The sequence below is a fragment of the Rhincodon typus genome, chromosome 31 (genome assembly GCF_021869965.1).
Source record: "Rhincodon typus isolate 14 chromosome 31, sRhiTyp1.1, whole genome shotgun sequence".
Classification (NCBI taxonomy): Eukaryota; Metazoa; Chordata; class Chondrichthyes; order Orectolobiformes; family Rhincodontidae; genus Rhincodon; species Rhincodon typus.
Window position 1 is genome coordinate 19,437,137 of NC_063362.1, and position 12,319 is coordinate 19,449,455.

Consider the following 12,319-nt stretch of genomic DNA (forward strand, 5'->3'; position numbering starts at 1 on the left):
TCTACACCTTGTTATCTCAGATTCTCCAGCATCTGCAGTTCCTACTAACTCTGGTGTAGGAGGTGGATGGATTGATTTTTTTGGTTTGGGGAGGGGAGGGGAGAAGAATGAGTCACGATGTGTAGCCGAGGGAGGAAGGGTCGCAGCGTGTGTCTGAGGGAGGAGGGTGGTGTAGCTAACATGAGCCCTGTTGTGTTGCAGGAGGAGCCGTTGCGGAGACTGACCGGCAGCCAGAGGGGGGTGCTGCAGAAGGAGGGCTCCCTGCAGCCGGGCCCGCCAAGAAGGCCCGGCAGTACGGCCAGAAGCGCTTCATCTGCAGCGAGTGCGGCAAGAGCTTCAAGCAGTACTGCGACCTGAAGAGGCACGGCCGGGTACACACGGGCGAGAGGCCGTTCCACTGCCCAGCGTGCGGCAAGCGCTTCAGCACCTCGTACAATCTGCTGATCCACCGGCTGGTGCACAGCGGCGAGAAGCAGTACAAGTGCCGGCTGTGCGGCCGTGAGTTTGTGCAGCTCCACCACCTGGTCACCCACCAGCGCACCCACACCGGCGAGAAGCCGTACCCGTGCCCGGTGTGTGGCAAGGCCTTTCGCCAGTCCTCCACCATGGCGGTGCACCGGCGCATCCACGGCGAAGAGCGGCCTTACCGGTGCCCGGACTGCTCCAAGTGCTTCAAGACCTCGTCCAACCTGTCCAAGCACCGGCGCATCCACGGCGGGGAGCGGCGTTTCGCCTGCGAGGCGTGCGGCCGTCGCTTCCTGCACTCGCACCACTTGGCCACACACCGGCGCACCCATTCCGGAGAGCAGGCCTCCTCCTCCTGCTGCTGCTGCCCGACCTGCGGCCAGAGCTTCTCCAACCCGGGCCGCCTGCTGGCGCACCACCGGCTGGCCCACACCGGCGAGCCGCCCTACCGCTGCGAGACCTGCGGCCGCGGCTTCAAGCAGAGCTCGACCCTGGTGCGGCACCGGCGCACCCACACCGGCGAGAGGCCGTACAGCTGCCCGATCTGTGCCAAGGCTTTCCGCCAGACCTCCACCATGCAGGTCCACTACCGCACGCACTCCGAGGACCGGCCCTACCGCTGCATGCAGTGCGGCAAGGGCTTCAAGAGCGCGTCCAACCTGATCGGCCACCACCGTGTCCACAGGAGCTAGAGAGCTTGGCACCACTCAGCCAGAGTCCAGCCATCCCAATAGAGGCAAAATGTTCCATTGCAAAAATATACTTTATCCTTAACTTATCTACAGTTCACTTCGGACAATGCATAAAGTATTGCCATTCCTCATATCGAGCTTCAATTCAATTGCAAACAAAGTCTAAACATGACAAGAAACTATCTGCATTCCAATTAAAGTTATGAATTTTAATTTTATTGCAAAAAAAATTTAATCATAATTTATCTGTAAATGCAATATGGAGCAGTTCGGTTTGGGCATTGCATTGGATCCAGTAAAATTATGATATTCCACGTTTGCTTCATCCAGGCATTATCAAAACACGACAAGAAATTATTTAGGTCCCCATTAAATATATGAGGGGATGTGGAACTGAGCAGACACTCGTTATGCTTTGACAGAAAGACCTTAACCAGTGGTCTTTCCCCACTGTGTCTTGTCTGCAGCTGCCCCAAGCTTTAGTGCGTCCCTCAGCACGTAGTCCTGGATCTTGGAATGTGTCAGTCTGCAACACACAGTCCAGGCCTTTGCACCCCAGGGAGACCAAAGAGCGTATTTCACCGATTTCATGGTCTTCCGGGCGCAGTCAGTGTTTGTCTCGGTGTCCAGGGAACAGACCATAGAGCACAGAGTCCTGTGTCATGGAGCTGTTCAGGACAAACCTCAACAAAAATCACTGCATCTCTCTCCAGACCTTCTTTGCAAAGGCACATTACAGAAGGAGATGTGTGACAGTCTGTGCAGTAGTGCACAGAGATCAGGCATGCATGAAGGATCTGACAGGCAGTGGCCTTCTCACCATTAGCCAAGTTATCTCCTGGTGCTTGTTGGAAAGTTCTGCTGATGTGGTATTCTGTCAAATGACTTTGACAGTCTGCTCACCCAACAGGATCCACCCTCCTTTTCATGCTGGGTCTCAAGGCCTCATGCTGACCACTGCCTGATGGACTTGTGGTCAAAAGGGTTTTCCTTGCAAATTTTTCAGTAAGAATAATGGTACAGTATGGTCCTATTACTTGGAGTGTTCCACAGCATCATGACCAGACCCATCTTTCATAACACCAGGGACAGGTAGAACCTCAGTACGTAGAGTCACTTGGTGTTTGCATACCAAGAGCTAAAGCTACAAATACTGCAGCTGCTGAAACCATCACACCTGCCCTCATTCAGCATCTCCATTCTCAACTATTCACTGCAAGCAACTTTTAGCCTGAACATACTTTTAGATGCGAGAGACAGGAATTCCCTTTGTAAGAGCATTCCTGTGAATGACCGTGTGTGAAAGATGCAGACTTAATCACTATCTTTTTTTTAAAACACCAGTCTTTATGCCTTTGCGGAATTTAAAAGTCAGCTAAAAATTTCCTAAACTGATCCAATTATGTGGCTTCCTTAATAACAGGTTTAAGCTGGCTGAAATCTAATGCTCAATTTTCACACATGGATCCAGACTTTGTGATTTAGTGCAGTTTGAATTTGAGCGTCTCATTTTCAATGTCTTTGATAGCCTGGTCACTCATTTCCAGGATGCTATGGTTCTTCTGCTTCACATAGAGTTGACTAATGGAATATCCTGTGAGACAGACTCTGGAAATTCAGATAAGCAAAGAGAAAATAGTTTGACTTTCCCAAAAATGATGTGAAACACTGCATTTAAAGGATTTGCATAGATCATTGAGTTTTGATCCTTGATCACTCTATGTATTTCTTGAATTAGATAAAAGCTGTTTTATTGTCGATGCATAACTTTATTATTCAATTTGCTGTTTGTGTAATAGTTCCACTTCATATTTTAAACTTTATACATAAGCATGATCTATCGTGATGCATTATCACGTTTGAAAAATGAAGTAAGACTTTATAGTGCTATAAGATAATCCAGTCTTTAAAATCAGTGATCATGTAGGTTTAGCTGTTTAGCTACGTATTAGTAAAGGCTGAACTGAATTTCCAGACAGAGAAAGACACTCATGATTGGGACTCGAGCGTGAGTAATTGAAGATGTGTAAACCAAATTAATATGTGGCAAAACCTAAAATATAAATCCTAAAAACATAATTACTAGGTTTTTTAAATGGAAAATTTGCAACCTTGCCATTTTGAGGACCATCCTAACCCTGTGGCACTGAAATTAATTCTAGGGTTGCCCAAATTGGAATCTGTCATCTCAGCACAAACCAGCATTGAATCTCAAGGGTGTTCCTTGGCTGAGGTTTCTTTTTAAAATGTCCAATAGGGACCATTTAGGGGAAATGCTGTCCACTATGAATTCCCCAGACCATTTCACGACAGCAGGAGAAATGTTGGCATGATGTAGCATAGGGATTTGCCTTCCTCTTCTTTCCTGATATGTTTTCTTGTGTTTTGTGTTGAACAATTTGCCCAAGTTTTCAGAGCATGTGGTACATGAAGGTGCATGGAATGGGCAGGCGAGAGAGGCGCTGTGGAGCTGTTTGGCTACACTGTGGCAAAATGCCTTAAAACATGGATTTTAGGTCTGTAGACATTCTCTTCTCCCTGCTTCTATCTCTCTTTTAGGAGCTAAAAGCAAATAATCTGCCCTATTACTCCGGATGATTTGTGCTGATCAAAATTGATTATTTAAAACACCAAGCACTTGCAGATCAGATATAGCACAGTCATTATGCAGACTAAGCTGCCTCTACCCAGGCTCTGTGGTATATGTTAACCCCACACCTGGAAGAGCACTTTTCTATAACATCCATCCATCCTCTCCAATGTCAACTGTGGTTAGATTTATCTGAATGATATTGCCAATTAGTTTCAAATTCAGTGTGTTTTGTGCTGTTGGTGCATACCTGCTACAGGCTGGATTGAGACTGCCTGGTCTCAATTCCTACAGGAACGTTAGCCGGCAGAAAGCATTTCCATTTGATTGATATGGTCTGGATTTGAGCCCGTGTCCCAGAGATGAAAAGATCACTGTCCAAACCATTCCACCCACCAGTCACTTCTGCACATTGCTGTCTTACCAGGGAAGGTCCAAGAAAACATTTATTATCGAAGCTAGTCTGTAATAAACCTGTTGAATATAAAATGAATATTCATCAGAATTTGAGGGAAAGTCAATTCATCCTTCCCAATGGGTGAATCACGATCTTTAGATAAAGTGACTGGAAATTTTCTTTACTTTTTATGAAGACACACCTACTCTCCTCTAGCTGTGACTGCACTGAACTCCATTTCCTGTCTAGTGGAATTAGAATTTCCCATTAAAAGCCACAAAACTGACGATTGATTGCCTGTCTATCATGCAGCTATTTTCTGTATATGTTTGAATATTCCTGCTGAAATTTGCATGAACTTTCCATTATTTTTGGATGTGGGCAGAAGAGTATAACTGCTAAATTACTGTACAACTTCAGTACTGAGTAACATTTGAAAAGCATTAACACCTACTGGCTTATTTTCAGTTTATAGATATTATTTTCCCATCATTTAATAAGTGGGCTGCAGAAGATGTGCTATGTGTTAGTCATTATCTCTTGAAACTGATATTTAACTATTGATGTAGTACTGCTCACATGAATACCCTGTTTTTGTGATACTATGTTCAACAAAAGGCTATAACGTAGTGCTTTTATGACACTGCTTAGGAATTTGTCTAGTTCTGGTTGGTGGTGTGGGTGTAGAGTAGTTGGGTAGGGACAAAGAGAGATGAGGTGTGTGGTAGGGTATCATGGGATGTTTCTGTGTGTTCAGAGATGATATTCCCCACACCTCTGGAGCAAGTGAGACTTGAACCCATATCTCTGGGGCTCAGAGGTAGAGACACTACCGCTGCACCACAAGAGTCCCTCTCTGTTTTCATCTTAAGGGCTTTCTGAAATACCATGGACTGTCCCGTGGTAACTGAAAGCCATGCCTCCTTGGACTGGATTTTCCCAGCAAAGGAAATGGTTTGCTATGCATTTGGCGACTTTTTTTGTAAATTTAGCCCATTTTTCCTAATTAAGCTGTTCAGAAATGTTATTACACACCTCTGCAGCAGATAGGACTTGAACCCAGGCCTCCCGGTCCATGGGTGGGGACATTACCACCGCACCACACGAATCCTCCCCTTAGCCTATTGATGATCCTTGAACTAATTGACTCATCCACATTGTGCCCGGCAGAAAGGTCGAGGGTTCACCTACCCTAACCCTTCTTAGTGGGAAAACCTTCAGCTTTTGCAGTGCCTGTGATTTCTGAAGTCGGATTTCTCATTTAAGTGCTGACAACTTGAAGATGGTAATCGAATTTGAGGCATCTGTTCTCGTAAAATGGCCCAGAATGACACAAAGCGTCTGTTTTGTAGTTCTCGAACCAGTACCAGGGATTTGCACATTTCGCTCACGGCCACGGGCGAACCCTTTGAGGTTTCCGAATGACTCACACATGAACTGAGATCAACTTGTAAAATAATTTGTGACAGGAAGGTCAGTGTTCATCTTGATTACAATCAAGATTATAGTTCAGGCTCCGCCAATATAGACTATCAACTGAAACATCGATTTTACCGATATTGGTCATCAGGGACCGAACGCTGGCAGATCTTGTCAGCTGAATAATAATTCGTCGGTGTTCAGGGAAATGTGTGGGCTGATTTGGCCATTTTATTCTCACGCAGTCGGAAAGACCTGAGGATTAAACAGTTTCCTAAACATCCGGAAGTCCCGTTTATGTGAAACACTTGATCCCATTCCTTGGTCCAGCCTCGTTATGTCAGCCATGCATCAGCAGCTGTGCAAGCAGATTTCAGACGCGCGTTATTATTAATTTGGAAACTCTTGTTTCTTTCTTGACTGGTGCTGTGCACTGCACTTTGTCCTTAAGAAGATAGGGGCGCCGCAATGATGATTGATAGGGAGAGCTATCCACTTAGGGGTGAGACCAGGCTGAGTACTCAGTGGAAACTATCCTGTGATTACATTTCACCCAATTTTTTTTATCGCGTTCAAGTTGGGGCGGAAAATAATTCCTATTGAGAAAAGCAGTTTCTGCGGTTTTCAGACAAGGACTACTGAAGATTCCTTGCTTCGCACAGGGAGGTGATTAAGGTTTTATTTAACCCTCAATGAACTATCATATGGCGGGGAGGCTTTGAACCAGAAAAATAATTGATGAGACGCTATTTGTGGCCACGAGATCTTTGAATTTGGTATCGAAATATCTGATGGAGAGGTGTGTGACTTGTGTTGAATGATAGAATATTACGTGTACAACTGGAGCTGAATCATTTAAACTTCCCCGAGTAAAGTCAGAGTTATATTTCCTTGATGTCACACAGCTTTTGTTTCGATACTGTCGTTTACTTCCCCTTGTTAACGATACCAGGCGGATTGATCCACTCGGGCCTGTTTCACATATACATAGAACGTAGTACAGCACAGGTCAACAGGACCTTCGGCCCACCATGTCTGTGCCGACCCTGGTGCCATTGTAATCTAATCCCGTTTGTTTGCCAGTTTATGTGTCTGTCTAAATGCCTCTTAAAAAGGATAAGAGCAACGCTATCATGTCTTGATAATTTGAGATAGTGCTCCAGGTCTCTCCCCATTTCAGCTACTTTCTTAACTATTTTGGCAACAATGCACAATTCCTTTAAATGATCGAGCCGTTACTGGCTGGATTTGCAATTCTGGATTGTTGGTTCCTACGAACTATTTGATAAAATCAAGCACAGAGTTTGATATTTTTCCCAGGTGCGTGGGGATGCTCGGGACATCATTTTGTGACAATGGGAAAGCTCAGGGGGCCAAAGAATCCTGAACTCACTTTCTGTTGCAAGTCAATGTGTATGTTACGTTATGCAAAATTCAAATCATTCTTGAAGTACCGCAGCAATACACTCTGCACACTATAAAAGATGCACTGCAGTAACTTACCAAGATACTTTGGACAGCACCGTCCAAACCTGTGACCTCAAACGAATAAGGCTGCAGATAAATGGGGGAATCATTGTCTACAAATTTCCATCCAAGCCACTTACCATCCTGACTTGGAAATATATCGTCACTCCTTCACTGTTGCTGGGTCAAAATTCTGGAACTCCCTACCCAACAGCATTATGGATATCAAAACACCATTAGGATAGCAGTAGTTCAAGAAGGTAGTGGATATCAGGGACTGGCAGTAAATTCTACCCTAGCCAGTGATCCCCACATCCCATTAAAAAAGTATACAATGGTAGATCTTATAAAACAGCTTAGGAGAACTAATGTGAGCTGATTTTTGGTCACAGATCTCAAGCAGGATCAGTGGAAATAGAAACCAGAGTTAATTGGAAGCATTAACCCTGTTTCTGTCTCCATGGATCTGCCAGACCCACTGAATGTTTCCAGCACTTTCTGTTTTTATTTCTGATTTCCCAGCATCTGTTGTACAGTACTTTGGTCAGTGAACTGATTTCAGTTTCTAACCTAGCCAATAAATCAAGGGTGGCTGTGGGCCAATTAGACTCCAGCTGTATTTGGTGATAACAGTTTGACTCTGGGTCTCCCTATAGCCCATGGACTGGAGTGGTTCAAGAAGGCAGCTCACTACCAACTTCTCCAGAGCCATCAGGGATGAGTAATAAATGCTGGCCAAGCCACCAACACTGACATCCCACAAACAAATTATTAAAATGTTTAGTTTAAAAGAATTAAGATAAAATTACAGGACAACAAGGATCACAGCCTATTTCGTGTAGCATAGCACAATATTTACATGTTTAAGGGACTTAATGTGCCTGCCAAATAAAAAAACCAACTTTAGTAGTCAAACCAAACCATGGTTGTAGACTTTGACACCATCCTACTTCAAATAGTTTAATGCTTAAAGTGAACTATTTAATGTTCCTCTTTCTGTTGAAGTTTCAGAAAATTATAGAGACTTGTGGTGACATGGCAAATTTTCTGATCACCAGCAGTCACAGCAGTTCTCAAGCTGCTAAATACATTCGACATTAAGGCTGAAAACATCACAGTTACTCATTTACCTTTGTGGTTATTATATGGTTACACTTTAGTTTCTGAGATCAGTATATTACATTTGCAGATACTGCTAAACCTTGCACATGAATATATCTCATCTCGCCAAGGTGCAAGCCAACATTTCCCCCTCCCACTCAGAAACAGGGGCGTGCAGTACAAGTAAATACCATGAGATGTTTAGATCAGCCTTTTGTAACATCATATGGTCAATCTGATTAATAGTCAACTCTGCATTTTATGAGCTGTTTATTTCTTTTTAAATATATATTTCTATATTACAGAAATATAATACAATTGGCAACTTCTTAATCAATTAAAGGTGCCCTGCTTAACAGAGGAAGTTCAGAATGCCCGAAAACATATCCAGTGGGAGATCATATAATCAGCTCACTGTCACTGGCTGCTTTATCATGGAATCATACAGTACAGAAGAGGCTCTTCAGCCCATCAAGTCTGAACTATCAAAATTACCACAAATCTACACTAGTCCAATTTGCCAGCACTAGGCCCTTTGCCTTGAATGTTATGACATTTCAAGTATCCGTTCAAATAATCTTTAAAGGTTGTGACATTTCCTGCCTCAATACCTTCCCAGGCAGTGCATTCCAGACTCCCACAACCCTCTAGGTGAAAAATGTTTTCCTCATATCCCCTCTAAGTCTCCTGTCTTTCACCTGAACAGAAAGTGTACCTCCTTGTTATTGACCCTTCAGCAATAGGAACAGCTGTCTTCTATCCACCCTGTCCATGTTGCTCATAATCTTATACACCTCTATCAGGTTCCCCCTCACCCTTCTCTGCTCCAAAGAAAATAACCCAAGCTTATACAGCCTCTCTTCAGAGCTGATGTGCTCCATCCCAAGTAACATCCTGGTGAATCTTCTCTGCACCATCTCCAGTGAAGTCACATCCTTCTGATAGTGTGGTGAACAGAACTGTACACAGTACTCCGGCTGTGGCCAACCAACTTTTTGTACAACTCCAACATAACCTCCCTGTTCTTGCATTTTATGCTTTGACTGATAACGTCAAGTGTCCCATATGCCTTCCTTGGTTACAATTTCTCCTCTGGCCTAGAATTCTCTTCCTGTAATATATTTTCATTTAGCTTTGCATATTAATTGGTCTATTATTCAAATCATTCTTAAAATATCACAACAATACATGCTGTACAGTGCATACAATGGCAGCTCTTACAAGAATCACTAATGTTGATAAGGTTTGATTTGGATTTCTTTTTAAATCACCCTGTTCAGATGTATTATAACACAACTCTGGAGCAGTTGGGACTTGATCCTGAGACTGTCTAGCTCAGAGACAGGAACACCACCACCACACTAAAGAGCCCTTTAGAATCTAATTCTATACCAAATGAGTTAGCTGGGCCTTGTGGTCTCGTTTACACCAAGATTAAAATGAGGATTGGGGAAGCTTGAGCATTTCATCAGGAAGGATGAGCAAAAAGAGACTGCAATGCCAAATCTTGCAGCATCCACTGAATACCTGTGTTCTGATGTTCGGTGACAGTCATTTATCCTCTAGCCTTCCCTTTTTTCCAATTAGTCTCCTACCTCTACCCTTTTCTACAGTATAAAGTTATCACGTTCCCACTTCTCTTCAGTTCTGAAGACGATTCATATTGGATTTGAAATGTTAACTCTACTTCTCTCTGCACAGATACTCCAGATCTGCTGAGTTTCTCCAGCACTTTGTATTTTTATTCCACTAGCTACCACCTGTCAATGTCAGAATTCGCTACTGACTGCAATCTTCACTCAGACCAGCTCAGTTTTTGTGGTCCATCTTTCAATCAACTCAATCAATTATCAGCATACAAGATAGAAATTGCTGGAAAAACTCAGCAGGTCTGGCAGCATCTGTGAAGGAAAAAACACAGTTAACGTTTCGGGTCCGGTATCCATTCCTCAGAACAATTATCAGCATCTTCAACACCTAAGAGGCCCTTATTTATGAACAGTTATTCATTACCCTTCTATTTCCACATGCACACTTAAATACTTAAGTATTTATTAAATAATTCTACAATTCCCATCTTGATTATAATCTCAACATGCCCCTATTGTCTCCTCTTTTAAGTTGAAATTGACAGTAAAACTCATCAATCTCAAAAGTCTTCTTTCCTCTGCGGAATGTCTGTAGATTCCAGTGTGCTTTTCTGACACTTGAACGTCTTCTATTTATTGCTGCTCTCTTTTCCTCGTAAATTTCATCTGCCAATGTATCCTTCTGTAGTTTCCTTTTTTGCAATCAATTTGTTTTTTTTTTGGCCCCCACTCTAGTTGAACCTTGAAGCAAAGGAGGGCATGGCCATAAATCTCTAATTTTTCTATCACCTTTGTGTTGTTCATTACCCAGAGCCAGTCCAGTACTGCTACCTTCCTAATAGGATTTGTAACATATTCCCAAGGAACAGTACAATAGCTGATGTAAAGGCTACAATGACAGTGCTGTAATGTACAAGTGTAGTGCTTTACAGCAAATTAAGTACTTTTGAAGCATAGTCACTGTTCTTAACATAAAAAAGCAGTTAATCAGCACCCAGTCAACTCCCACAAACATTAATGTAATAATAACCAGATGTTCTGTTTTGTGAGGTTAATTGAGGGATTAATTTTAGCCATGGGTCATTTTACGTCCGTCTGAGATAGCAGTCTGGTCCCCTGATTACCCTGACATTACTTCTGAAGGGAAGAAAATTATGGAAAATACCATTCTGGAAAAGCTTTACATTAGTGATGTGAAAACAGCTGGGCCAATAATTTCTTTTATTGATCACTTTCTAAAAAAATACCTGGATTAAATTTATATTAAATTATCTGTAGTAGTTTGCTTGAACCTTAATAATACAAATTGACAGCTGAACGCACTAATGTGTCAGCCCAAAGCTTTGTTTCATTGTGAAACTGGCAAATAGAAAAGCTGGAAAACAATAATTGTCTCTTTATAGCAAAAATTACAAATGAAACCAGTGCTTGTAATTGGTTTTAGAGCGTCCCACTGTCTGCAGAATTCGGACCTTCAGGATTTCTTTATTTACACCACCCAGACTGTAAACTGCACAGTTCTGTCAATGAGACTCGGTGCATGGCAGAACTTTGTGGAGTGGGATGCTTAAAAATAAATGGTTGAAAACAAGAAATGATGCGCACTCTATTTAAAGGGAGTTTCAAGCAACAGATATTACCCGTAAAATGTTTGCTTAATCAGTTGCATGAAACTGACATCTGTCTTTTCAAATATACAATCGAATTACTTGTCAAGATAAATATTGCAAAGCAAAATGCAGGCTAAACTCTGCAACAAATATTGCAGCTGCTAATGCATAAACACAAGCACAAAATTTCATTTAACCTTGCAAAAGAGATGTGTTTAAAGGATTATGTATTACTAGTTATGCAACCAACCAAAGGTAAGGGTTATTCACTCAATAACAACACTGAAAATGTAGGTTTCCTGTTTGTTAAACCTAGCTAAATTGCAAACTTGTAGTTAAAATTGTGACCAAAGAAAACCTTTTACACAAACCTGGAGATAGCAAGAACTGCAGATGCTGGAGTCAGAGTCAACACAGTGTGGAGCTGGAGGAACACAGCAGGTCAGAAAGCATCAGAGGAACAGGAAAGTCGACATTTTGGGTCAGGACCCTTCTTCAGAAGTTAAGTTAAACCTAGCCAAATTGCAAACTTGTAGTTAAAATAGTGACCAAAGAAAACCTTTTACACAAATGGGACCCTTCTTCAGAAGTTAAGAAGGGTCCCGACCCAAAACGTTGACTTTCCTGCTCCTCTGATGCTGCCTGACCTGCTGTGTTCCTCCAGCTCCACACAGTATTGACTTTTATACAAACTTGTTGCCTATACTGACTTGCAAGTTACCAAAGCTTCTCTGAACAAAACTAAATTCTTACTTGTTAACGCTCTGTTGATACAGAGCTTTCTTACAAAAAAAATGTAGTGTGAAAAATTCTCACAGAGTTGTATCTGTTTTTCAAATATATTTGCATACAAAGCTCCATTAGTTTGGAGCTCATTCCACCGTTTCAGTGCTGGCTCTAAATCGGTCGGCCTGGACGAGTTGGACCTTAGGATCTGTTTCCATGCAGTATGAACCTATGAATCCCATCGCCCTGCTCTCTCCTTAAAA

At 42.6% G+C, this 12,319-nt stretch overlaps 2 protein-coding genes across 2 annotated transcripts in view; one reads left to right on the forward strand and one right to left on the reverse strand.

Moving 5' to 3' along the window:
- LOC109927488 (zinc finger protein 239-like) overlaps nucleotides 1-2,921 on the forward strand; it is an 8,220-nt gene extending 5,299 nt beyond the window's left edge. The window contains exon 2 of the mRNA XM_020527513.2: nucleotides 202-2,921. Within this exon, the coding sequence (XP_020383102.1) occupies nucleotides 202-1,157 (956 nt within the window). The 3' untranslated portion in view covers nucleotides 1,158-2,921. The remainder of the gene's footprint in view (nucleotides 1-201) is intronic.
- Nucleotides 1-12,319, reverse strand: part of sdf4 (stromal cell derived factor 4) — a 67,724-nt gene that overhangs the window by 21,855 nt on the left and 33,550 nt on the right. The gene's annotated exons all lie outside the window — the stretch shown is intronic.